General features: G+C 41.4%; 1 protein-coding gene across 4 annotated transcripts in view; it reads right to left on the bottom strand.

Annotated features, from left to right (window-relative positions):
- Positions 1 to 26766, bottom strand: part of GSR (glutathione-disulfide reductase) — a 35313-nt gene extending 8547 nt beyond the window's left edge. Inside the window, exons 1-9 of one of the 4 annotated variants that reach the window (XM_089488806.1) lie at positions 26748 to 26766; positions 13202 to 13228; positions 11891 to 11979; positions 9640 to 9709; positions 8583 to 8730; positions 7833 to 7887; positions 7431 to 7530; positions 5356 to 5442; positions 3515 to 3676 (exon numbers count right to left, since the gene is read on the bottom strand). In XM_089488806.1, the coding sequence (XP_089344932.1) occupies positions 3515 to 3676; positions 5356 to 5442; positions 7431 to 7530; positions 7833 to 7887; positions 8583 to 8730; positions 9640 to 9709; positions 11891 to 11976 (708 nt within the window). In that variant the 5' untranslated portion in view covers positions 11977 to 11979; positions 13202 to 13228; positions 26748 to 26766. Of the gene's footprint in view, positions 1 to 3514; positions 3677 to 5355; positions 5443 to 7430; positions 7531 to 7832; positions 7888 to 8582; positions 8731 to 9639; positions 9710 to 11890; positions 11980 to 13201; positions 13229 to 18371; positions 18506 to 19921; positions 21612 to 26399; positions 26672 to 26747 lie in introns of those variants that run through there. The other 3 variants (XM_089488804.1, XM_089488805.1, XM_089488807.1) reach the window with 3 other exon arrangements.
- Positions 26767 to 27411: the final 645 nt, after the last annotated feature.

Below are 27411 nucleotides of genomic sequence, written 5' to 3'. Positions count from 1 at the left end.
AACACATATAAACATACAAACATCCATATACGACAATGCATCCCGTAAATTCAGTAACTCATTTTCATTACGTAATAACAAATTGGTTTGTCATTTTATAGTGAATAGAAACAAATGACAATAGATTCAGTCTAAAAAATCAAGCAACATAAAACGTAAGTGTATTTCTAGCAAGACTCACCATTGCACTGACAGAGCTTTCTTCAATTTACAATCGATTCATTAATTTGCAATATAGACACTGTATACACAGAGGGAGTCTTCTTATCATATTACATAGAGATGTATACTACCTTTGTTCTAACTGGATCTCCACCATATCAGTATTTTAACCTGTATTAGTCAAACTTTTATCAGTTTTGTAGTCAGGTGGCCCCATTCATTTTCTAAATATTTAAACACTTTGTTCCAAACATCTAAGAATTTATCTGATTCCTCATCTCTCAACTTTCTAGTTAGTTTAGCTAACTCAACACCCCATATAGCTTTAGAAGCCATTCCTCAGTGCAAGGGACTCTCTTATTTTTCCAACACTTCGCATATAATAATAATATAATAAAGCTTTATTTATATACAGCTTTTCCAAGCAGATCAAAGTGGTTTACAAATCAAACGAGAAATACATATTACAACATTGCAGTATGTGCATAGTAAAAATTACAGTTACTTATACATTACTATAAAATTCCTTAAAATCACATATAAAAACAGTTGTAACATCTATCAGTCGTAATTAAACATTCCCTGATGGAAATCATCTCAGGATAACGTTCTACAAAGAGTCAGGAGGATATGCTGACCAGAAAAGATGTGTCTTCTAGGCTTTTTTAAAGGCATCTAAGGTGGAGCTAAGCCGAATTTCCTCCGGACGTTTGTTCCAGAACATTGGAGCTGTAGAAGTAAATGCTCTTTGGTGAGATGATGTCAGTCTCACCTTAGGGTACTCAAGTAAGCATTTCCCTGATGTCCTGAGAGTGCGGGGCGGGTTGTGTGGGGAGAGGCGCTCCCTCAAGTAACTCGGGCCCAAGCCATGTAGGGCTTTACAGGTAATAACCAACACTTTGTATTGAGCCCTCAAGCTAATAGGCAGCCAGTGAAGAGATCTTAATACCGGAGTTATGTGGTCCGACCTTGAAATTCCAGTGACCAATCTGGCTGCAGCATTTTGAACTAGCTGAAGCTTCCAAACCTGGTACAAAGGTAGCCCCATGTAGAGCGCATTACAGAAATCCAAGTGAGAGGTTACCAGTGCGTGTACTACTGTTTCAAGGTCCTTTTGGTCCAGGCAGGGACGCAGTTGGCATATCAGCTGAAGCTGGTACCAAGCACTCCTGGCCATCGCATCCACCTGGGATAATTGTAGGGATGAGTCCAGGAGTACTCCCAAACTGCGAACTTTGTCCTTTAGGGGAAGTTGACCCCGTCCAGGAGTGGATGGCAAATTTCCCTGTCAGGACTTGGGGTACCTATCATGAGTACCTCTATTTTCTCTGGATTCAACTTGAGTTTGTTTTCCCTCATCCAGCCCATTACAGGTGTCCAGAGGAGAGATGCCATCCTTAGTCACTGTGTCAGTTGGAGACATAGAGAGATAGATCTGGGTGTCATCAGCATACTGATAGCATCGTGCTCCATGTCTCTGGATGATCTGTCCCAGCGTCTTCATGTAAATATGACAGCATGGGGGACAGAAAGGCGCCCTGAGGGACGCCAAATATCAGCTCTCTTTTCCGAGAGCAACTGTTTCCCAGCCTCACCATCTGGAATCTTCCCGAGAGGTAGGAACAGAGCCACTGGAGCGCAGTGCCCCCTATACCCAACTCTCTCAGGCATTCCAGAAGGATACCATGGTCTATGGTATCGAAGGCCGCTGAGATGTCCAAGAGCACCAACAGGGTCACACTTCCCCTGTTGATACTCAGACGGAGATTATCGACTAAGGTGACCATAGCAGTCTCAATTCTGTATCCTGCCCTGAAGCCGGTTAGAAATGGGTCCAGATAATCGGCTTCATCCAAGACAGCTTGGAGTTGAAAGGCAACTGCCCTCTCAATCACCTTGCCCAAAAAAGGTAGTAAAGAGACCGGTTTATAATTACTCATCTGCAAGGGGTCCAGGGAAGGTTTCTTCAAAACTGGTTTCACTATGGCCTGTTTTAAGGCAGTTGGAAATATACCCTCCTGGTTAGAAGTATTAATTATAGAGAGTAATGAAGATTTTATTACTTCTCCTCCCTGAATGGTCAGCCAGGATGGGCAAGGGTTGAGAGGACAGGTCGTCCTTTTTACACAGCCAAGGAGCTTGTCCACGTCCTCGGTATTCACAAACTCAAAGCGATCCAGTATAACCTTGTTTCCAGAGACAATTCTGGCTGATGAAATCATATAAAACAGAACACAATCATATTGCGGTTCATCAATCATATTTAACAAAAATATATCCGGCTTATTGTAAAGTTTGATGTTTAGTATCTTATTAATCTGCAAATTTTTGTCCAATATTTTGATGCTTTTCTACACCTCCACCACATGTGGTATAATGTTCCTTTTTTTTCTTTTTACACTTCCAGCATCTATTGCTGATGTTTCTGTATATTTTACAAATTTTCTCGGGTGTTAAATACCAATGGTAACATACTTTATAGAAGTTTTTCTCTGATGTCTTGGCACAAAGTATAATTTACTTTTTTTGACCATGAGTTTTCCTATTGCTTTTAATCTAATGTCTTACCAATGTTTTGAGCCCAAGACACCATATTTACTTTCACTATTTCATCCTCTGTATAAAATTTTAACAAACATTTATACAAAGCTGATATCGTTGCAATTTTTTTTTGACCTTAAAATATCATCAAGCTCTGATTTTGTACCACCTATCCCGCTTTTTTTGAGATCAATCTTAAACCTCTTGTTTAATTGCCAGTATAAAAACCAATTATTCACTTTGCCTTCTGATCTTAATTAATCTAATGGTTTGATGACATATGTTCCTTGAGATGGTCTTAACAGATCCGCATATTTCTGCCATATTTTGTTTCTCCGTGGGTCAGTCCTAAACAAGGTTTCATGTGGTAAGGCCCACAAAGGAATCCCTGAACATATTAACTTTTTATATTTGAGAAACAGGCTCCCATTGATCACAGCAGCTGCTTCCCAGATCTGGCCAGGAATCACTGCATAGCACCACAACATGGTGTTTACACATATACAGTGCGCCCGCGCCATACGCGGGCGCGCCATACGCGGCCTTGAGCATACGCGCTCAAGCCGCAGCGCACGCGCGGGGCGGAAGGGGCGGCGCGTCCCATTCAATTGAATGGGCGTGTGCGCCCGTTGCGCCCCGCCCGCGCCGCCGCGCACAAGCCCCATTGTTTCCAATGGGGCTCGAGCATAGGCGGAATTCGGAACGGATCCCCCGCGTAAGGTGAGGACGGACTGTATATCTCCCATATAGGATTCCAGTCAAAATAGATAGTGCATTAATGTAAAATAAAATAAAAATCATTTCTACTCACCAGATGGTCAAGATTTAGTCCCTTTGAGTTGGGCTCTCTACCAATGGCCCACAGGAGACAATCAACATCATCAATGGTATTAATGGTAGGTTTTTGACTGGGAGGAGAGGACACTACAGTTACTGCTAGCGATCCTGAAGGTGACTTTGTGACCGACCTGACCTGTTGAGAAAGGAGATGACTGAAGAAGGAGAGAATAAGACTGTGCAATGCATTCATCACAAAGAGAAAGTACAAGTAGCAAATTAGATTTTAAGGCTTAAAACAGTCTGCTTTCATTTAAAGAAAATGAAGGAGGAATTATGTGGGCAACACTTTCCAAAATTTTAAGAAATCTGAAGGGTGGTCAAATACTTTTTCAGAGGATGGTGCCTGGATTGTCCTGCAGTGTTTCACTGTTTTCAACAAGCAGAGTAAGTTATACAAAACTGTAACTGTTATAAAATAAATTATCCATTACAGATTACGGAAGCAATATCTTATTCAAAATTTACTTAGCTGACCATTAGTCAACTAATATCATTTTTTAAAAAAAACAAGAGTATTTACTGCTCACCTGAGTCTGGTTATTTTTTTCAGGTTTTTAATGTTTGCCTCAACTAAAAGGTCCATCTACTGTGCTTTCTGTCTTGGTGTATTCTGTACAGTGCCCACAAGCTATTGGTAACCACATCCGAATAGATGGTGAGAATACAGCAGGGATAAAGCAACTGTGGGTGTCACAATGACCGGGGTGGTGAGAGAAATCAGCACTAATGGCAGCCATCACTGTTCGGAGATAAAACTGCTCTGCCTTTTCCTCAGCCACTCTGGAGTCAGCAGAACAGCTTTCTCTCCTGACACAAATGGCTTTTTAGTATGCCTTAAAGTCATTTCTGACTGATGGCAACCCTAAGGCAAAACTATGATGATTTTTTTCTTGGCAAGTTTCTTCAGAGGGGGGCTTGCCCTTGCTATGCCATGAGGCTGAGAGACTGTGACTTGCCCAAGGCCACCCAGTGGGTTTCATGGCACAGGCATGAGTTGGTTGAGATAAGGGGATTTTTAACTGTTAAGGCTATAAAAATAATGAAAGATGGTAACACTGGAGCCCAGTATAAATTATGCTGGCTGGCATCCTGTATTAGCTTATACAGTGAGCCTTTGGTATCCAGTGGGATTTGGTTCAAGGACCCTGCCATGGACACCAAAATCCACTGATGCGTAAATAAAATGGCCTTAAAAGAGAGACTTTCCCAAACCAGAGGTGTGTTCCTGCAACTGCAGCACCGGGGACTCCCATGGGCTTTGTGAGGGCGACTAATCACCGACTTCAGCAAAGTGCCATCTGTGTGTGTGAGAGAGAGCTCTCTCGATACTTAATGTCTGTGTTATTTTTGTGATTTAATAAATGTTACATGCATAGTGGCTAAAACCAGATTTGGTGTCTCAAGTGTCTGTGTCAGCTCTACTTTGATACGTTCTTAAGAATAGAAGGTTTTCAGCACACGCTCTCAGGATCAAAGAATTTGTTTTAACCCTTTTTGGAATAACAACTTTGCCACTGCTGGTTAAAAAATGGTATAACGTGTGTCTGGTGCTTTCTCTCATATAATGTTAAATAAGGATCTTTTATATATAATCTCAAAGGAAGAAGTTAAACAAAGTACTTCTAACTGGTAAATTACAAGTTATCTCAGGATATTAGAGAATGCAGGTCAATAAAAAGGAAACACTAATGCATCTACACACCAATGAAAGCCAGAATCATTCAGCGCTATTCTTTTTAAAAATATGATTTATGATAATTAAAAGTTTACTATTTAAGCTAGACATATAGGCAAGAAGAAGTGCTCAAATACCTTTGAATGTTTCCAGATTTCTATACCACTATGCTCCAACTCTTCAGTGCAGTTTGTACTGATCATTGAATCAAAATTTCTCAACACCTTTATAGAAAAGCATACATATCAAGTCACAGACACACTGCTCATTTTTTAAAAAAACATATGCTCTCTCACTTTTTTGAACTAGTGTAGCACAGTGAGGAAAACAAACAGAAAATGGGAAGTCTGCAGTTCACAAAAATCACAAAAGCCAAAATTCTCCCAGCTCCTTCTCGCCCTCCAGATCTGCAATATGTGGCTAACACTGGCTTCAATAATGTGTAACAAGAAAGAATTGTAGTTTTTTTGTGGGATTTTTGGCTATGTGGCCATGTTCTAAAAGAGTTTATTCCTGACATTTCGCCAGCATCTTCTCTGAAGATGCTAGCCACAGATGCCGGCAAAACATCAGGAATAAACTCTTCTAGAACATAACCCGAACCCCCCCCCCCCCCAAATTATGTATGCCAGCCATGAAAGCTTTCGACTTCACATAAGAATTACTTTTTAAAAAGAACTTTCCAAGCGCCACTTCTTGAAGAGTCGTTAGGATTAAAACGGCAAGATAAGCATTAATTATGCACCCTTTGGATGAGCCAATTTTAGTGTAAACAGACAATCTGCCTACTCCCTCTGTGAGCTAATACTGTACACACCCAACTATAGTGAAATTTTGAGAACTCAGCTCTCACATTATATGGAGGGCCCAGTGACTTCTGTGGCTTCAAGAGCATTATAGCAGCTTTAATTGATAAATCAATTGCAAGTGTTCTCGGACAGGAATAGCTTGGCTTACAGACGTTCAGGCACTGGTAACCTTAAAACTGAACTATTACAATGTGTAGTATGTATGGCTGCCCTTAAAACTGATCCAAAAACTGCAGCTAATGCAAAATGTTTCAGCTAGGCATCCAAGTGGGACAACCTGCCAGGAGCAGGTAACATCTCTGCTGAAAGATTTGCATTGGCTGAGTATTTCCTAGCAGGCCATCTTAAGGTTTGTTGTTAGTTTATAAATCCCTAAACAATTTGTATCCTGGTTAGCTGAGAGAGTGCCTTCTACCTTACAAACCCATTTGGAATTTGGAATCATGTGTAGAGATTCTCTTGGTATGGCCATGTATTCCTAAGTTCTGCTCTGCATTCATTCGGAGCAGGGCATTTTAGTGTGATGGCTCCTACTACGTGGAATGTTCTTTCCTGAGAAAATGGACATGCTTCAACTATTGCTAACTTTAGATGCATGTTCAAAACTTAAATTATTTGTGCAACATTTCCCTGTTTGGTGCAATCTGATATCCATTTCAAGGACCACATAAAGGCCTAGATTCTGCATTGTGTGCATATATGTGATCTGTACCCACAGCTCCGTACCTCTCCCCCACCCATCTGTTGTCAAGCCCTGTGGGGAGGGCTGTCACAGTTATTTAATGGCCATAGAGAGGGAGAGAGGTGATCAAACAGCAGGGACTGTTGCCCTTTCTTGCTGTAGTTCTGCAGAAGGAAAGGAAAAGGAGTAATTGTGTTCCTTTTTCCTCTGGCCAGAAAACTGCAGCAGAGAGAGCAGCCAGTCCATGCTACTTGGTCCTTCCATTTTACCACTGTGGCCATTTGAGGATCATAGCAGTGTCCTTGGCCAAGGACAAGAGTCTGAACCAAGTGCAAGGCTTTAAGTCTCATCCAAAACATGGCTGATACGCAGAGAACCTTGAGTTACACGTGTATATCATTTGCCAAGGAGTGTATGCTAACTGGTGCATGTTGTGTATTTTTTTTACTGTTTCACACTGCTTCCAAATTTATGTATCTAAGTGGCATGTAAATAAATAAACACAAGTTCTACCAAATGCAAGTATGGCTTCAGACATGTGACACAGCAAGAAGACAAAGATGCAATTTGCTACTTAATATGATGAACCAGTACAAACTCAGGAGACAAGCTTGATCCAACTCAAAAAAACAAAAACAGTATTGTTTTTACCATCACTCATAACCAATGCACTTCATGATAGCCAGGCCAATGAAAAGGTATATGAGTCTACCTTACTTACCTTATCGTAACGCACCAGTAAGGATGTCTTTGAGCCTAAAGCTGAAAGGATTCCAGCTATCTCTACTGCTATATATCCAGCCCCAACAATAACACTACGCCTAAGAGAAAGAATAAACAATTGCTCACACAAACACAGATGTACATGCATGCATAAGGCTATATGAATTTGATACAGATTATACCAGCAGTGTGAAATCTGTAGCACTGATACAACAAGATGTTACATAGGTTATTCTCCACAAGTTTGCAGTTTACAGTATGAGGAGATTACTGACCTGATCTCTACAGCTAATTAAACTTTATAATAGAAAGAGAGTGTGTGTGCATGTGTGTGCGTGTTGTGTAAGTATAAGGTAACAATCCACAATCAACATGCTGTATACACAAAAGTGCAACTTACTTGGGCAACTCTTCTAGTTCAAAGAAACCATCACTAGTAATCCCCAAGTTGGCCCCTACAAAGCAATGAAACATTGTCTGAATATTTAAGCTCATTAAGTTTGTAAGAGTGTGTGTGTATCAGCAAAAATTCTTTCTGCTGACAGCTCCCTCCCTAGTATAAGACCATTTCAAGCAACCAGCTAAACATAAAGTAAAAATATTATAAACCTATCACACATGTACATTAATCAGAGAGCTAGGATTAACAGGGCTCCCTACAAAGTGCACACAGTGATAAAACTGGTTTTGCTGCCATGATATAGCTGGAATGGAGATTATTATTAAATACACGTACCCATATCAGAAGACAAACGTCATAACATGAACCCACATTAAAAAGGAAGGATGGAAAACACACACTCACTCACTCACCCAGGGTGGCAGACATGTCAAAGGAACCAAATCAAATATTATAAAAATCTTCCCGATATCTTCCAGACTATCATGAATCTATCTATGGATCATGAATTTTCCCCTAAACATAATATTACTATTTTACTCTAGTACTCTAACTACTAATAATCTAGTAATAGTACTTCAGTAATAATAGTCATTACCCCTAGCTGGAGTGCCATAAGACCAGGGATTCAATTCAGATCTTTTCTAACTAGCCTTCTGTGAGCTGCCTTGGGTCCTACTCTGGGAGAAAGGCGGCATATAAATAAAATAAAATATAAACAAACAAACAAAGCATACAGAGAATATTTACCTGGTATCTCACTTTCACTGGGGATCAAAGGTTGCCCACCAGTAGCTACCAGGATGTGAGGTGCTGTATATTTTTTACCATCAACTTCAACTGTGGGTTCCTGATCAGCTGTGAAGGATGCATAGCCATGGATAGTTTCTACACGAGCCTAGTAAAACCCAAGTTTGATCAAATAGGTTAGTGTATATAGTTTCACAGCTGAAATGGTTATGTCTGTGTATGCGCCTTCAAATGGCCTGTAGAACTATGGTGAGCCCGTGACTTTCACAGGGTTTTCTTAGACAAGGAATACTCAGAAATGTTTTTGCTAGTTCCCTCTTCTGAAATATATCCTACAGTACCTGGGATTCATTGGCAGTCTCTCATCTAAGTACTAATCAGAGCTGACCTTGCTTAGCTTCCAGGATCAGGTGGGATCTGGTACCTTTAGGGTATTGAGGCCAAAATGGCCTCAATATCCTCCCCACACAAAGACATCTGTCTCCTTGCCATCATACTGTTTTATAGCTGGAATACAAGCTGCTGTTCTCTATTGTCTACTTAGTATATTTAAATACTGTAGCTGAAATCGCTGAAGAAATCCAAATGGGTATATAGTTGATCAATGTCCCATGAAAGTGTAGAACTGTCAGTTGATTTATATACTTGAATCTACCACTCCCTTTCCACAGAATTCCTGAAAAGATCTAATAGGGCTTTTTGAAGGAAAGAAAGTATAACATTTTCAGGATTATCTCCTGAACCCATTAAAGTTAAGAGAGTATCAAGTCAATACAGTGATGACAGAAATACAACAGCCTAAGTATGCCTTACTGCCTGATCTTCTCGTAATAATCTCCAAGCAGCATTTCAGATCCTAAGCAAAGGTGAAATGTCAAGAGAGGAGGTTTTATAAAATGCATTTGCTCTTCAAATAAAGAGTTTCTTTTGAGATTGCTTAAAACAAAATAGGAACCTTAATCAACAAATCCTCTTTTCACACAGTGAAACAAAGAGTTAACAGCAGAAAGAATGAGTTTAAGATTGGTTGGGACACAGAATAGGACCATTTACAAACCTTGTCCAAATTATTTTGATAGATCTCATTCAGTCGCTTCACATAAGCATCACGCTTTCCTTTAATTACTCTGTAATAAAATGAGTTTTATGTCACAAAGTTTCTCTCTCTCTCTCTCTCTCTTTCTCATACCAGAGCTAAATCTTTTCAATTTATTGCTTATTATTAGGATTTATTCCCTACCTTTCAAATATGATTCCTAGTAGAGCTTATAATACCATCCCAAATTTACAATACAAAGCAAGAGATAGGTACATTAAAGACACAAAATCATTTATAAAGCCAATCAGGACAAACAAATCGAGAAGATCAACCAGTTTTCTGCTTGCTTCAAGTATTGTATCTTTATGTATCAACTAAAAACCACTTATGATGGCTCAATTAGTTATTTTACCATTGACTGAGTTGCTGTAATGCTACAAGACAACTCTGTGAATCATTCTGTATATTTCAGTGGAACTATCTTATTATAATTTGCCAGTAGATACACCCATTCATCACATGTGTCTTTGCTACAGTTTGCCAATTTTGATGCTATGGCAAATCTGCTGTAGGTAGCTTCCTATCATAGTATCTAAACAGCTGAATTTTTGAGCAGTAAAAAGAGAAGAGGACAGAGAAAAGGACCATGGCATCACTATTTTACAGCACAGAAATCTGCCCATATGCTAAAAAGCCAAACATTTAAGACCATTTCACACTTGCTGTGGCACTACTATTTGCTGTGTCTAAATCAGTGCTTTCTAAACAAAGAGATATAGCACCAATGGCAGGTGTACATTTCTATATAGTTAAAAATGCAAAATTTCCAGAAATTTTGAAGCTATGGGGAAATCTCTGCTTTTTTCTGTCAGCCCCCCTCCCACCGGGCAAAGAATGCAAAATTGTTTGGGGAAATGCAGTATTAGAGCTCTTTACAGAGTTTAAAAATCACTTTGTTACTATGTTAGAAGCATAAAATGAATTATATATAAAACTTGGGCAGACAAAATTATCATGTTTGATATATTACAAGAACAGCGTATTCTCAAAATTATTACAAAAATAATTAATTTTTTAATTTTTTACAAATGGAACTGTAAAGAACAACTGAAGTACAAGGATCCTTTTTTGGTTTTGCCAATTTAGCAAGAGCTGGCAAAAGAAAGACAGAAGAAACCATTGACATTAGTAAAACAAAGAAAATGATTTTGTCTACACTAATTTTCCATAGTGTGAAGAAGACAGACATAAAACACACATGAAAAAAAACATGAGAAAGGGAAATCAAAATCAGCCACAGTAACAACCTGACACGTGTACATAGTATTACATAAAGGTTTTCCTCTTACATCATTTTTAGGAATGATTTGGGAGTCAGTAAAAATGTGAAAACCTTGTCTTAAACATTTATTCATCACACTAAAAGACAATTTCTGATAATCCATTTCTTCTGTTTCTCAAGGGGAAGAAAGCTCTAGGAAAAAATAGGAGTTTCCCCCCATTTTTTTCTGGACCATGGTATCTCTAAATATAGGTGCACTGTAAAGTCTTTACAGGCCCAAGCGTTCTGGTCCCTGCACAGCGTGTTGCCTAGGGATCCCACAATTGTAAGTGCATACTGCAGAAATCACTGATCAGAGGAAACACTACTGTTACAAATTCTTGGCCATCATTGCCATTCAACTAGCTTTTACATTAATACTTGCTGTCTCAATTTTCATAATGTGAGTGCTGCTCCAATAAGTTGACTCTGTGCCAAAACACACTGCAAAAATAACCCAGTTTGACACTGCTTTAACTGCTCTGGCTCAATGCTAGGGAATTCTGAGAACTGTAGTTTTGTGAGATACTTGGCCTTTGCTGTCAGAGATCTCTGGTGCCACAACTACAAATCCAAGGATCCCCTAGCACTGAGCCAGGGCAGTTAAAATGGTCTCAAACTACATTATTTTTGCAGTGTGTTTTGGACCTCTGAAACCACCGCTGGTTCTTGCAAAAAGTTAAGAATGAAGCCACCAGCATAGCCTGAGTTCAGGAGTGTCTCACAATGTCAAAGCAAGACCTTTCAGTCAACAAACAATGTCCGAAATACAGTACTTGCAAATAATGCAGCTTTCCTGGGATCATAATGCATAGCCATTAAAAGGGGAACAAAGTTATCCATTTAGTGTTCTTCCACTGCCACTGTAACATCCATCAAACTGTTTGGTTTGTTATTAACATATGGTTCATACTTACATGAAGTATTCCAGATTTTCACCTGACTTACCTCCAGTTAAATGCTACACTGGGTATTTCAAAACCATAATCTAAATGATCATGGATGAATTCAGAGTGGACAGCAGTATTCCACATCACCTGTTGGAGGGGAAGCAGACATCAAGGATTTAATATATCTTAATAAATGAAAAACTAAATAAAACTAATCATTCTGTTACGCAAAACAAACTGGGTGAAGCACTTAGTACAGGGAGAGAGGTATGTAGTGTATGAAGATCCTAAAAATTCATCTGAGTAAATAGATAAAAGACCAAAATAGACTGCAGAAAAAATCCAGTTTGAGACTGTTTTAACTATCCTGGCTCAATGCTAGGGAATTCTGGGAATTGTAGTTTTGCAAGACATTTAGCCTTCTCTGTCAAGGAGTTCTACTGCCACAGTAAACTACAATTCCCAGAATTCCCTAGCACTGAGCCAGGGCAGTTAAAACAGTCCCAAACTGGATTGTTTCTGCAGTGTCTTTTGGACCTAGGTCTACAAAAGCTTATGCTACAACGTCTTTCATGCCATTAGTTTCAAAAGTCAACATGCATTGTAGCAGTTATTCTCAACCTTTGGTCTTCTAGATATTTTGCATTTCAGCTTCCAGGACTACAGCCAGTATGGCCAATGATGGGGAGTTCTGGATTAGCAGTCCAAAACATCTGGAGGATTAAAGACAAAGAACCATAGCATTATAGGATGTTGTTCCATGCCTGACAGGCAAGATCTAAGCACTGGAATGTATCTGATGGCCTTTACAAGGAATCTAATGACTGAGTGGGGCACCTTAGGGTTGCCACAAATCAGAAGCAAGTTCACGGCACACAATACACAAAGAATTTTTACTGCACATAGGTCAGCATGACTGGTCAGAACTGTACGTATTAGAAGAGTCTGAAGTTAGCCAATGAAAAGAATGAAGAATAGCAGTTTCTTCTGGACAAGCAGCATACCAGAACCAACTAACACAAACTTACAGTGATGCAAACTTACAGGTGAGTGACCAGGTAGGCAGTTTTTGCAATCTAGTAAATTTCTTTCACTCCTTACAAGCCAGAGTCAAATAACAATAGTCTCTTTAAGCATTTGTTTTATAGGGATAGAGACAAACTAACACAAACAAACACCATAGAAGCAGATTTGGTGAGTTTACTTCCCCTGTGCCAAGGCTGGGGAATATTTAGCTCTTTTGGGGGGGGGGGGTGGTATAGTTATTAGAGTCCAGTGAATTTTCACTACCCAAGCAACAATTTTTAAAAAGTAGATGAATACACACAAACACATTTAGATTGTCACAAAAGGATTTTGTTTTGCTTACCTTTTTAGGCACACATCCAACATTCACCTATAAAAGAAAAAAAGGGATAAGTATTGAATATCAGCCATTCTAGGATAAGCAAATGTTGTTGTGATTTTACTTCGTGAACTCAGATGCAGGAAGGACCCATCCTTGCTTTCTACAAGCGCGTTGATGACATTGGATGTATCCTTCCAGCCTGTGCAATGGATTTTTCTGGTGGAGCGCAGCGTGCACAGAACCAGCCTCACCCTTTAAACCCTAGGTTCGACTGCTGAGGCCTTGACAAGCATGGACGGTGGCAGTGAGGTACTCGGGTCGTAGGTTTGGTTAGAGTTTCCTTCTCTGAGATGGTTGACCTTACAGGGTTAGACGAGCACCATCTGCCCGGGGTTTGGGATTAGAGTTTTCCTTCTCCTAGGATGGTTGCCATAAGGCTAGAGAGCCCATCCTGCCCTTTGGCACTCTTAGTCAGACCCTTCAGTTGTGACCTATCTGGCATGGGAGGCCCTGCCAGTGGCTATTATACCACCACCAGTATAGCTCACAACATCATTAGGGTACACAAGCCTCTCCCCCACACAGTCAGAGCATAGCTAGAGGGGAATAGGAGGCCATAAGATGACAGTTAAAAAGGGAGGAGCCTCTTCCTTCAGGCTATCCCTGGTGGAGCTGGGTCTGCCTGATCACTCCCTCTCAGGCCGGAAGATGACAGTTAAGGAGGGAGGAGCCTCTTCCTACAGGCTAACCCTGATGGAGCTGGGTCTGCCTGATCGCTCCCTCTCAGGCCAAGATGACAGTTAAGGAGGTAGGAGCCTCTCCCTTCAGGCTAGCCCTGGTGGAGCTGGGTCTGCCTGATCGCTCCCTCTCAGGCCAAGATGACAGTTAAGGAGGTAGGAGCCTCTCCCTTCAGGCTAGCCCTGGTGGAGCTGGGTCTGCTTGATAAGCAAATATTACTGTATATACTCATATATAGGTCTAGAAATTTTAGTCAAAAAATTGACCCAGAAAACCAGAGTTGACTTATTTACGGGTCAATGTTAGTACTGTATTTTAACTCTTATTTTTTAAAAGTAACCATCCCCTGGTGAAAGGCAAAGTATAATGGATAGCTGTGAGTAATATTATTTAAAAATATTTATCTGGTAATGGTGTAAAATAATTTATTGATTTAAGGGTTTTAATAACACAATGATTTGAAATGCAAAAGGAACCGGGACAGAGTTAACGGGTTTATTAAAAACAGTAGTGGTCAATAAGACTTCTAATCGTTCTAATCAAAAACAGGTATAGATAGCATATGCAAGGACCACCTTGGTAATAAGACTGGGAGATAATGAAGAATTATGAGTTAATATTGAAATAATCAACAAAAACAAGAAAGTAAATGATTTGTTTAGAATTTTATTAAAACATATTCAAGGTTTTATATTAGAAAAAACTGCTAGAAGATATATTATTGATATAATTCAACTTTTCTTTTTTCTTCATATTATTTTTTGCACCAAGTAAGAAATATTGCTATGTATAGATATGGTATTTTTCTGTTGAATTAGAATGATTTTTTAAAAAGTTAAACAGGTATCATCCTTGGCAGCACCTAAGTGGAGAATTGCCCAAGTATCCCACCTCTGAGTTTTACAAAGAGAAGGAACTATAGATCACAATTTTGTTGGTGCGCTAGTCTTGCCTAATTACGCCAGGCCCACAACAGGCAATGGCAGCCGGAGGCAAATGGCCACAAGTATTGCAGCCATAAGGGCATTTATTGGCCAGCTTTTTAAAAGAGTGGGAGTCTTTTTTACTTTACCTGGAAAAGAAAAGAAGATTATGCTTGAAGAATGGGATGCCTGAACATTTTAGATGTTTGGAATACTAAAACAGAAGTCGGTTTGCAGTAGAAAAGTATATTAGAAGAGTTGATTATGTTAATGTTGTGTGCCTTCAAGTTGTTTCCAACTCATGGCGACCCTATCATAGGGTTTTCTTTGGCAAGATTTGTTCAGAGGAGGTTTGCCATTGTCTTCCCCTGAGGCTGAGAGAGTGTGACTTGCCCAAGGCCACCCCATGGATTTCATGGCCCAGCGGGGAATTGAACCTTGATCTGCAGAGTCACAGTCCAACACTCAAACCACTAGGGCATGCTGGCTCTCCCAGTTCACTATATTTTGCTTTAAATTTCCTGGGATGGGAGGGTACGAAGTTCAATTTTAGATAGGTAATTATTTTGTTTATATGAATGTTGTTTATGTTTATATGTAGTTATTTTGTTTAGTCTGATTTAGTTTATGTTTAGGTTAGTTAAGTGGCAGGATGTGGGGGATTAGGTTTTGTAGATTATTTTCAGATAATTAGGTTTATTTGGGGTTTGTTCATAGTACTATGTTTAGTTGTTTTGCTGTTTGATTTTTAATATTGTATGTTACAATTTAAAATAATAATAATAATAATAATAATTTATTATATTTAAAAAATAAAGTCAGGCATTGGAGGAACAGGCTGTTCAGACCCAGCAGATTTTGTCTGTCTTCTCTGGCTCCTGCTCCACCGTTCTAGAAAAAGTGCAACCATCGATGTTGTGTGCCTCCAAGTTATTTTACTCATGGCAACCCTAAGATGACTCTATCATAGGGTTTTCTTGGCAAGTATCTTCAGAGGAGGTTTGCCATTGCCATCCTCTGAGGCTGAGAGAGTGTGACTTGCCCAAGCTCGCCCAGTGGGTTTTTATGCTCAAGCAGGGCATTGTACCCTGATCTTCAGGGTCACAGTGCAACACTCAAACCACTATGCCACGCTGGCTCTCACTGGCAACCATTATCATAGTGCCCCTACTATGCCTATAATGTCATATTTGGGAATGTACAGCTGATTGAGCCTTCTGTTGTGGCGTGAATAGCCCTCCATTAGCAGTAATATTCTAGGACAGCAGGGTTTCTTTTGGCAAATGGTTCCTGACTCTCAGGGGTCATTCAGACACTGACGTTTTTTAGTGCTGCGAATCATTTCTCTCATGCATTCTGGATTTGTTATTCACACTATGGAACCACATGCGAGTTTGGTTGCTCACACATCCAAGCACTCGAATAAACATGGAATTGACAATGCAATAACTTTTCAAATATGAAGTGTTTTATCCTGGGATTATTCGGGTCTATTCTCATTGGTTATTCACACTACCAGTGATGCAGATTTAAAAAAAAACTTGGGGGGAGGGACCCGATATCGATTATCCTGGATTAAGTGTGTTTTTGGCACACACCCCTCAAATTGGGTGCATTCAGGATGAGTGTGAACAACGGAGATTTAACCTGGATTCATCCTGAATTATTTTTACAGTGTGAACAACCCCTTGCTTTCACCTTGAGAACAAAGTCATTGACAAAGAATCATTGCAAGCCCCTCAATTTTTGGACCATTGGAAGAAAAATCTCCTTGTACCTCTGTCCCCTTCATCACCCACTTACAATAAATTAAACTACTAATGACTTGCTGCTCTTTAATGGAACTCAAAATCTGCCATTTTGGGTGGATGCTCCATACCACTTAATGACAAATCCAATTTTAGACCCATGTACTCTGACCTGTTTTCTGCCCTTTTTTCAAGAACAGCCGTCTTTTGTTCAATTGTGTTTTACACCAGCATGTTTTTACAAGTATGCCTCTCTACGTTTGGACACCAAAATGAACACTGAAAGAAAAGTGGGGCCTGGTGAAAGAAAACATCATTCTTGGATGCATTTTGGCAGAAGCCTTCAAGCAGTCTCCAGAAGGTTCAAAATGCTTTTGTTTACTTAAGAAAGGCTTGGTTGTTTTATTTCACAAGTACATTCTGTTTAATATTTAAGAAAATGTTTGGTGGAGCATGTTGGGCTGCTCTTCTTTTCCTTTAGGCTCTCCATTTTATTTTTGCCTCCGATACCATACATACGGTGGCTAATGTAGCACACTAAGGAATTCCAAAAGAAAATCAGCATGTGATTTATAGACTATAGCAAAGTCTTCAACTGCAAAAATCATGAAAGGCTATGGAACGCCCTTAAAGACATGGGAACGCCACTACATTTCATACTCCTGATGAGGAATCTGTACTCAGGACAAAAGGCCGCTGTCAGAACAGAACATGGAGAAAGTGAATGGTTCCCAATTGGCAAAGGGGTCAGGGCAAGGATGCTTTTTATCACCCTATCTATCCAACTTGTATGCAGAAAATGTCATATGAAGAGCAGGTGTAGACTCAGAAACAAGGAGAGTAAAGATAGGAGGGACGAACATCAACAATCTAAGATATGCAGATGACATCATAATACTAGCAGAAAACCTCACAGACCTAGAGCTAAGGAAGATCAAGTGCAAAAGGCAAGCTTATTGTTGAACATAAAGAAAACAAAACAAAAACATGGAAAATCTACACAAATTCAGTCTAGACAATGAGGAAATAGAAATAGCAAAAGAATTCTAATACCTTGGATCAAACATTGATTGGAGAGGGGACTGGAGTCAAGAAATAAGAAGATTAAGAATGGGGAAAGCAGCTATGAAAGAACTAGAACAGATCCTCAAATGCAAGGATATACAGCTGAACACAAAAGTCAGAATCATACAAGCCGTTGTATTCCCTATTGCCATATATGGATGTGAGAGCTGGACAGTGAAGAAAGAAGGTAGGAAGAAAATCCATTCATTTGAGATGTGGTGCTGGAGAAGAGTGCTGCCATGGACAGCTAAAAAGTCAAATAAATGGGTCCTTGAACATATCAAACCAGAAATCTCTCTGGAAGCCAAGATGACTAAACTAAGGCTGTCGTACTTTGCCCACGTCATGAGAAGGCATGACTCATCTAAAAAGACAATAATGCTAGGAAAGATTGAAGATAGTCAAAAGAGAGAAAGGCCACATCCTAGATGGATAGACTCCAAGGAGGTTAAGGACCTGAAATTACAGAATCTAAGCAGAGCAATGGAAGACAGGGAGTCTTGGAGATGTCTCATCTAAAGACACATCATGAATCGAAATCGACTTGAGGGTGGGTAACAACAACAAACCAAATTTTCTTCTAAAGAGGTAATGTCGAACGAACACATCTTCATTTCCATACACAACTTCATCTCCATTCACAAAGGAACTGTTATTTGTAATGACATCCTCACATGCTAATGGCATATATATATATATATATATATATATATATACCTGGCTTCCACTCCACCAAATGCATCTGAGGAAGTAGACTGAAGTCTATGAAAGCTCATGCTGCCAATTTCTTTCTTGCAGTTAGTCTCAAAGGTGGTACAAGATTTCTCTATCTACGAACACATCTACTTTGTTAATTAAGGATGGATCCACACTGCAGAATTAATGCTGTTTGACACCGCTTTAACTGTCATGGCTCAATACTATGGAATTCTGGGATCTGTAGTTTTGTGAGATATTTCACCTTACCTGTGCAAGAGCTCTGTTGCCGTAACAAACTATAAATCCCAGGAGTCTACAGAATTGAGTCAGGGCAGTTAAAGTGGTGTCAAACTGCAGTATTTCTACAGTGCAGATGCAGCCTGAGATGTACAGGGGTGCAGGTACAAAAACCTACCCATCCTAAGCCCTGCCATTCAAAGGTCAACTTTGCAGTTACTCCACTCTTTCCTCATCAGCTGATTAGCTACATATCCAGAAGCATGTTGGATCTTAAAAGAAGTACCTTTTGTGTTGCATGTTGTTGTTGTGTGCCTTCAAGCAATAGCTACCCTAAAGTGGACCTATCATGGGGATTTCTCGGCAAAGTTTGTTCAGAGGAGGCCTACCATTGCCTTCCGCTGAGGAGGTTGAGAGAGTGTGACATGCCCAGGGTCATCCAGTGGGTTTCATGCCTGAGCTGAGAATCAAACCCTGTTCTCCAGTCATAGTCCAAAACTCAAAACCACCACACCACGCTGTTTCTAATATAATTTAAATTTTATTTCCTGGTCTTTAAAATGCTTGCCACCCAATACCACATGGGCAGAAGGAGGAGGGACCTCTATTACCATATGATTAGTTAGTTTGGTTGGCCTAACAGTTAAGACCGTGGTCTTTGTGACCCTGTTCACAGGAGTTTGAATCCCAAGTTGTATTTTTGAGCCAGTGTGGCGTAGTGATTTGAGTGTTGGACTACATCTCTGGAGAGCAGGATTCGAATCCTGGCTCAGCCAAGGAAACAAACTGAGTGACCCTGGGCAAGGTTTGTGACCTTAGGGTCGCCATGAGTTGGAAAGGACGTGAAGGCATCCAACAACAACAACAACAACAACAACAACAACAAGCCTAATACAATTCACAACTCTTTCAGCCTCACAGCACAGCCATGGCAAACCCCCTCTGAAGAAACTTCAGTGTGACACAGTCACCCTAAGTCAGAAAGGACTTGAAGGCACATAAAATAACAAGCAATCCCAGGCAAGTGACAATCTCTCAGCCTCAGAGGATGGCTATGGCAAATCCCCTTTGAAGAAACATCCCAAGAAAAAAACTAGTATAGCTTTGCCTTAGGGTCACCAGAAGTCGGAAAGGACGTGAAGACACAACAACAACAAGCAGCTTCCGGCAAGTCATAGAATCACAGAGTTGGAAGAGACCACAAGGACCATCCAGTCCAACCCCTGCCATGCAGGAACTCACAATCAAAGCATCCCTGACAGATGGCCATCCAAAGGGGGAGACTCTACCGCTCCTTGAGTGAGTGTGCTCCACTGTCGAACAGCACTTACTGTCAGGAAGTTCCTTTATTATTGAGGTGGAATCTCTTCTCCTGTAGCTTGCAGCCATTGTTACATGTTCTAGTCTCTGGAACAGCAGAAAATAAGCTTGTTCCTTCCGCAATGTGACATCCCTTCAGATATTTAAAAAGGGCTATAATATCACATCTTAACCTTTTCTTTTCCAGGCTAAACGTCCTCAACTCCCTCAATCGTTCTTCATAGGGCATGGTTTCCAGACCCTTCACCATTTTACTCGCCCTCCTTTGGACACACTCCAGTTTATCAACATCCTTTTTGAATTGTGGAGCCCAGAACTGGACACAATATTCCAGGTGGGGCCTGACCAGAGCAGAATACAGTGGCACTATTATTTCCCTTAATCTAGACACTATACTTCTATTGATGCAGCCTAAAATCGCATTGGCCTTATTAGCTGCATCACACTGTTAAATCATGTTCAACTTGTGGTCACTTGGACTCCTAGATCCCTTTGACATGTAGTCTCCTTAAGCCAGGTGTCCCCCATCCTATATCTATATGCATTTCATTTTTTTCCTACCGAAATGCAGTATCTTACATTTTTCTCAGTTGAAGTTCATTTTGTTAGCTTTGGGCCAGCTTTCTAATATATTAAGGTCATTTTGAATTTTGATCCTGTCCTCTGGGGTATTAGCTATTCCTCCTAATTTGGTGTCATCTGCAAATTTGATAAGCATGTTCCCTATTCTTTCATCCAAGTCATCTATCTACCAAGCTGGTATTTTATCAGAAAAAGAGATCAGACTAGTCTGGCATGACTTGTTTCTCTGAAACCCATGTTGACTTTTTGTGATTATGGCATTGCTTTCTAGATTGTCTGGTATTGATATCAGACTAACTGGATGGTAATTGTTGGGATCTTTTCCCCCCCTTTTTGAAGATAGGGACAACGTTTGCCCTCCTCATCTGCTGGGACTTCTCCTGTTCTCGAGAAGTTCTCAAAGGTTATTGCCAATGGCTCCGATATTTCATTTGCCAGTTCTTTTAATACCCTTGGATGTAGTTCATCTGGTCCTGGAGACTTATATTCATTTAGAATAACAAGGTATTTCTGTACCACCTCTTTACGTATTTATTACTTATTACTTTATTTTCCCTATGTCCTCTGCTCCATTTTCCTTATTGAGCAGCACCTTTTTTCTTTTCTGAGAAGACAGAAGCAAAGAAGGTGTTGAGTAATTCTGCCTTTTCTATGTTCCCTGTTAGCATTGTGTCATCTTCTCCACATAGTGACCCTACCATTTCTTGCTTCCTTTTGCAACAGACATACCCCCAAAAGCCCTTTTTATTGTTCTTAACCTCTCTAGCAAGCCTGAACTCATTCTGTGGTTTAGCTTTTCTGACCTTACCCCTACAAATGCTCACTATTTGTTTGAATTTGTCCTTGGTGATTTACTCCCTTTTCCATTTCTTATACATGTTCCGTTTCAAACTTAGCTCGGTTGAAAGTTCCTTAGTCATCCATCCTGGTTTATTGAGACACCTCCAATTTTTCTTTCTCACTGGAACTGTTTGAAATTGTGCCTTCAGTATCTCCCTTTTGAGAAAGTCCCATCCGTCCTGAACTCCTTTATCTTTTAGTATTTCTGACCATGGAATCGCCCTCAATACTTCTCTAAGTTTACTGAAATCCGCTCTCCTAAAGTCTAGGATGCGTGTCTGACTCTGCCTGGCTTCTCCTTTCCACTGTATTACAAACTCCAGGAGAACATGGTCACTTCCACCTAAGGATCCCACCACTTGCACCTCATTAACCAAGTCATCCTTGTTGGTTAGGTTCAGATCCAAAATAACTGACCCCCTTGTTGCCTCTTCTGCCTTTTGGACCATGAAATAGTCTTCCAGGCAAGTGAGGAATTTGCTAGACATTGAGGATTTGGCTGAGTTTGAATTCCAGCAAATATCAAGAAGTCACACTCTCTCAGCCTCAGAGGATGGCCATGTTACTGCTGTGTGCCTTCTAGTTGTTTCTGACTTAGGGCGACCCTAAGGGTAATCTGTCAGAGGGTTTTTCGTGGCATGTTTCTTGAGAGGGGGGCTTGCCGTGGCCATCCTGTGAGGCTGAGAGAGTGTGACTTGCCTGAGGTTGCTGCTTGTTTGCCTTCAAACATCAGAGGGGGAAGAAACATGCCAAGAAATTCCCATGATAGATTCCCCTTAAGGTTTGCTATAAGCCAAAAGCAACTTGAAGGCAAACAACAAGCAACCTCAAGCAAGTCACACTCTCTCAGCCTCCGAGGATGGCCAGGGCAAAAAAAAATCCTCTGAAGAAACATGCCAAGAAATCCCTATGATAGGATTTCCCTAAGTCAGAAAGGACTTGAAGTCACACAACAACAACAACCACAACCACAACAAGGGACACATAGCAACCTCAAGCGAGTCACACTCTCTCAGCCTCTGAAGAAACATGCCAAGAAATCCCTATGATAGGATTTCCCTAAGTCAGAAAGGACTTGAAGTCACACAACAACAACAACCACAACCACAACAAGGGACACATAGCAACCTCAAGCGAGTCACACTCTCTCAGCCTCTGAAGAAACATGCCAAGAAATCCCTATGATAGGATTTCCCTAAGTCAGAAAGGACTTGAAGTCACACAACAACAACAACCACAACCACAACAAGGGACACATAGCAACCTCAAGCGAGTCACACTCTCTCAGCCTCTGAAGAAACATGCCAAGAAATCCCTATGATAGGATTTCCCTAAGTCAGAAAGGACTTGAAGTCACACAACAACAACAACCACAACCACAACAAGGGACACATAGCAACCTCAAGCGAGTCACACTCTCTCAGCCTCTGAAGAAACATGCCAAGAAATCCCTATGATAGGATTTCCCTAAGTCAGAAAGGACTTGAAGTCACACAACAACAACAACCACAACCACAACAAGGGACACATAGCAACCTCAAGCGAGTCACACTCTCTCAGCCTCTGAAGAAACATGCCAAGAAATCCCTATGATAGGATTTCCCTAAGTCAGAAAGGACTTGAAGTCACACAACAACCACAACCACAACCACAACAAGGGACACATAGCAACCTCAAGCGAGTCACACTCTCTCAGCCTCTGAAGAAACATGCCAAGAAATCCCTATGATAGGATTTCCCTAAGTCAGAAAGGACTTGAAGTCACACAACAACCACAACCACAACCACAACAAGGGACACATAGCAACCTCAAGCGAGTCACACTCTCTCAGCCTCTGAAGAAACATGCCAAGAAATCCCTATGATAGGATTTCCCTAAGTCAGAAAGGACTTGAAGTCACACAACAACCACAACCACAACCACAACAAGGGACACATAGCAACCTCAAGCGAGTCACACTCTCTCAGCCTCTGAAGAAACATGCCAAGAAATCCCTATGATAGGATTTCCCTAAGTCAGAAAGGACTTGAAGTCACACAACCACAACCACAACCACAACAAGGGACACATAGCAACCTCAAGCGAGTCACACTCTCTCAGCCTCTGAAGAAACATGCCAAGAAATCCCTATGATAGGATTTCCCTAAGTCAGAAAGGACTTGAAGTCACACAACAACCACAACCACAACCACAACAAGGGACACATAGCAACCTCAAGCGAGTCACACTCTCTCAGCCTCTGAAGAAACATGCCAAGAAATCCCTATGATAGGATTTCCCTAAGTCAGAAAGGACTTGAAGTCACACAACAACAACAACCACAACCACAACAAGGGACACATAGCAACCTCAAGCGAGTCACACTCTCTCAGCCTCTGAAGAAACATGCCAAGAAATCCCTATGATAGGATTTCCCTAAGTCAGAAAGGACTTGAAGTCACACAACAACCACAACCACAACCACAACAAGGGACACATAGCAACCTCAAGCGAGTCACACTCTCTCAGCCTCTGAAGAAACATGCCAAGAAATCCCTATGATAGGATTTCCCTAAGTCAGAAAGGACTTGAAGTCACACAACCACAACCACAACCACAACAAGGGACACATAGCAACCTCAAGCGAGTCACACTCTCTCAGCCTCTGAAGAAACATGCCAAGAAATCCCTATGATAGGATTTCCCTAAGTCAGAAAGGACTTGAAGTCACACAACAACAACAACCACAACCACAACAAGGGACACATAGCAACCTCAAGCGAGTCACACTCTCTCAGCCTCTGAAGAAACATGCCAAGAAATCCCTATGATAGGATTTCCCTAAGTCAGAAAGGACTTGAAGTCACACAACAACAACAACCACAACCACAACAAGGGACACATAGCAACCTCAAGCGAGTCACACTCTCTCAGCCTCTGAAGAAACATGCCAAGAAATCCCTATGATAGGATTTCCCTAAGTCAGAAAGGACTTGAAGTCACACAACAACAACAACCACAACCACAACAAGGGACACATAGCAACCTCAAGCGAGTCACACTCTCTCAGCCTCTGAAGAAACATGCCAAGAAATCCCTATGATAGGATTTCCCTAAGTCAGAAAGGACTTGAAGTCACACAACAACCACAACCACAACCACAACAAGGGACACATAGCAACCTCAAGCGAGTCACACTCTCTCAGCCTCTGAAGAAACATGCCAAGAAATCCCTATGATAGGATTTCCCTAAGTCAGAAAGGACTTGAAGTCACACAACAACCACAACCACAACCACAACAAGGGACACATAGCAACCTCAAGCGAGTCACACTCTCTCAGCCTCTGAAGAAACATGCCAAGAAATCCCTATGATAGGATTTCCCTAAGTCAGAAAGGACTTGAAGTCACACAACAACCACAACCACAACCACAACAAGGGACACATAGCAACCTCAAGCGAGTCACACTCTCTCAGCCTCTGAAGAAACATGCCAAGAAATCCCTATGATAGGATTTCCCTAAGTCAGAAAGGACTTGAAGTCACACAACCACAACCACAACCACAACAAGGGACACATAGCAACCTCAAGCGAGTCACACTCTCTCAGCCTCTGAAGAAACATGCCAAGAAATCCCTATGATAGGATTTCCCTAAGTCAGAAAGGACTTGAAGTCACACAACAACCACAACCACAACCACAACAAGGGACACATAGCAACCTCAAGCGAGTCACACTCTCTCAGCCTCTGAAGAAACATGCCAAGAAATCCCTATGATAGGATTTCCCTAAGTCAGAAAGGACTTGAAGTCACACAACAACAACAACCACAACCACAACAAGGGACACATAGCAACCTCAAGCGAGTCACACTCTCTCAGCCTCTGAAGAAACATGCCAAGAAATCCCTATGATAGGATTTCCCTAAGTCAGAAAGGACTTGAAGTCACACAACAACCACAACCACAACCACAACAAGGGACACATAGCAACCTCAAGCGAGTCACACTCTCTCAGCCTCTGAAGAAACATGCCAAGAAATCCCTATGATAGGATTTCCCTAAGTCAGAAAGGACTTGAAGTCACACAACCACAACCACAACCACAACAAGGGACACATAGCAACCTCAAGCGAGTCACACTCTCTCAGCCTCTGAAGAAACATGCCAAGAAATCCCTATGATAGGATTTCCCTAAGTCAGAAAGGACTTGAAGTCACACAACAACAACAACCACAACCACAACAAGGGACACATAGCAACCTCAAGCGAGTCACACTCTCTCAGCCTCTGAAGAAACATGCCAAGAAATCCCTATGATAGGATTTCCCTAAGTCAGAAAGGACTTGAAGTCACACAACAACAACAACCACAACCACAACAAGGGACACATAGCAACCTCAAGCGAGTCACACTCTCTCAGCCTCTGAAGAAACATGCCAAGAAATCCCTATGATAGGATTTCCCTAAGTCAGAAAGGACTTGAAGTCACACAACAACAACAACCACAACCACAACAAGGGACACATAGCAACCTCAAGCGAGTCACACTCTCTCAGCCTCTGAAGAAACATGCCAAGAAATCCCTATGATAGGATTTCCCTAAGTCAGAAAGGACTTGAAGTCACACAACCACAACCACAACCACAACAAGGGACACATAGCAACCTCAAGCGAGTCACACTCTCTCAGCCTCTGAAGAAACATGCCAAGAAATCCCTATGATAGGATTTCCCTAAGTCAGAAAGGACTTGAAGTCACACAACAACAACAACCACAACCACAACAAGGGACACATAGCAACCTCAAGCGAGTCACACTCTCTCAGCCTCTGAAGAAACATGCCAAGAAATCCCCATGACAGGTTCCCCTTAGGGTCTCCCTATGTCAAAAACAACTTGAAGTCACACAACAACAACAGCAACAGCAACAGCAACAACAAGGGTCACAGGGCAACCCTGATCGCAGTGCCAGGGTCGCCATGGCAACCATTCTCCCCGGCGGCCATCTTCCCCAGAGGCGGCCCTCTCCTCTCCTCTCCTCCCCTCGAATCCCCTTCTCCTTCAGTTTCCCGGGCGGAACTCACGCAGGTTCCCCCGAGGGCCCCCTTTTCCACCACGGCCGCCCTGGCGCCCAACTCGGCCGCCCTGCGAGCGCTGGCCAGGCCCCCCGAGCCGCCCCCCAAGACAAGGTAGTCGAAGGAGGCGGCCGAGGAGGAAGAGGCACGGAGCTGGGCCATGGCGAAGGCTGAGCAGCAGCAGCGGCAGGAGGAGGAGGCCCAGAAGAGGAACCGCGGGCCGGGCACTAGTAGTCTCCGCATCCCCGCCTCCTCCTGCCGCTCCCTGCCCTGGAGCCGCAAGCAGGGAAGGGTCAGGATTCAGGAAACAAAAGGGAAGAAGGACTGAGTGGAGGAGGCCCGCCTTTTCTGCCTCACCCTCAGCAGAGAGAGGAGCCAGGCCTAACGGCCCAGGCTGGGTAGGCCTCAGGCGCAGCAGACCCAGGAAATCCGCCACTACTAGTAACAACAACAACAACAACAAATCCACTACTAATAATAACAACAACAGCAGATCCACTACTACTACTACTACTAACAACAACAGCAAATCCACTACTAATAACAACAACTCCACTACTACTAATCATACAACAGCAAACTTATTACTACTGCTAATAACAACAACAGCAAATCCACTACTAATAATAACAACAGCAGATCCACTACTACTACTACTACTATCAACAGCAAATCCACTACTAACAACAACAATTCCACTACTACTAATCATACAACAGCAAACTTATTACTACTAATAACAACAACAACTGCAAATCCACTACTAATAATAACAGCAGATCCACTACTACTACTACTACTAACAACAACAGCAAATCCACTACTAATAATAACAACAACAGCAGATCCACTACTACTACTACTACTAACAACAGCAAATCCACTACTAACAACAACAATTCCACTACTACTAATCATACAACAGCAAACTTATTACTACTAATAACAACAACAACCGCAAATCCACTACTAATAATAACAGCAGATCCACTACTACTACTACTACTAACAACAACAATTC

Source organism: Sceloporus occidentalis, unplaced genomic scaffold (assembly GCF_023333645.1).
Source record: "Sceloporus occidentalis isolate IW3139 unplaced genomic scaffold, rSceOcc1.0.p SCAF_1, whole genome shotgun sequence".
Classification (NCBI taxonomy): domain Eukaryota; kingdom Metazoa; phylum Chordata; class Lepidosauria; order Squamata; family Phrynosomatidae; genus Sceloporus; species Sceloporus occidentalis.
The sequence above is the reverse complement of the archived record's forward strand: the minus strand, read 5'-3'. Positions and strand labels throughout refer to the sequence as shown.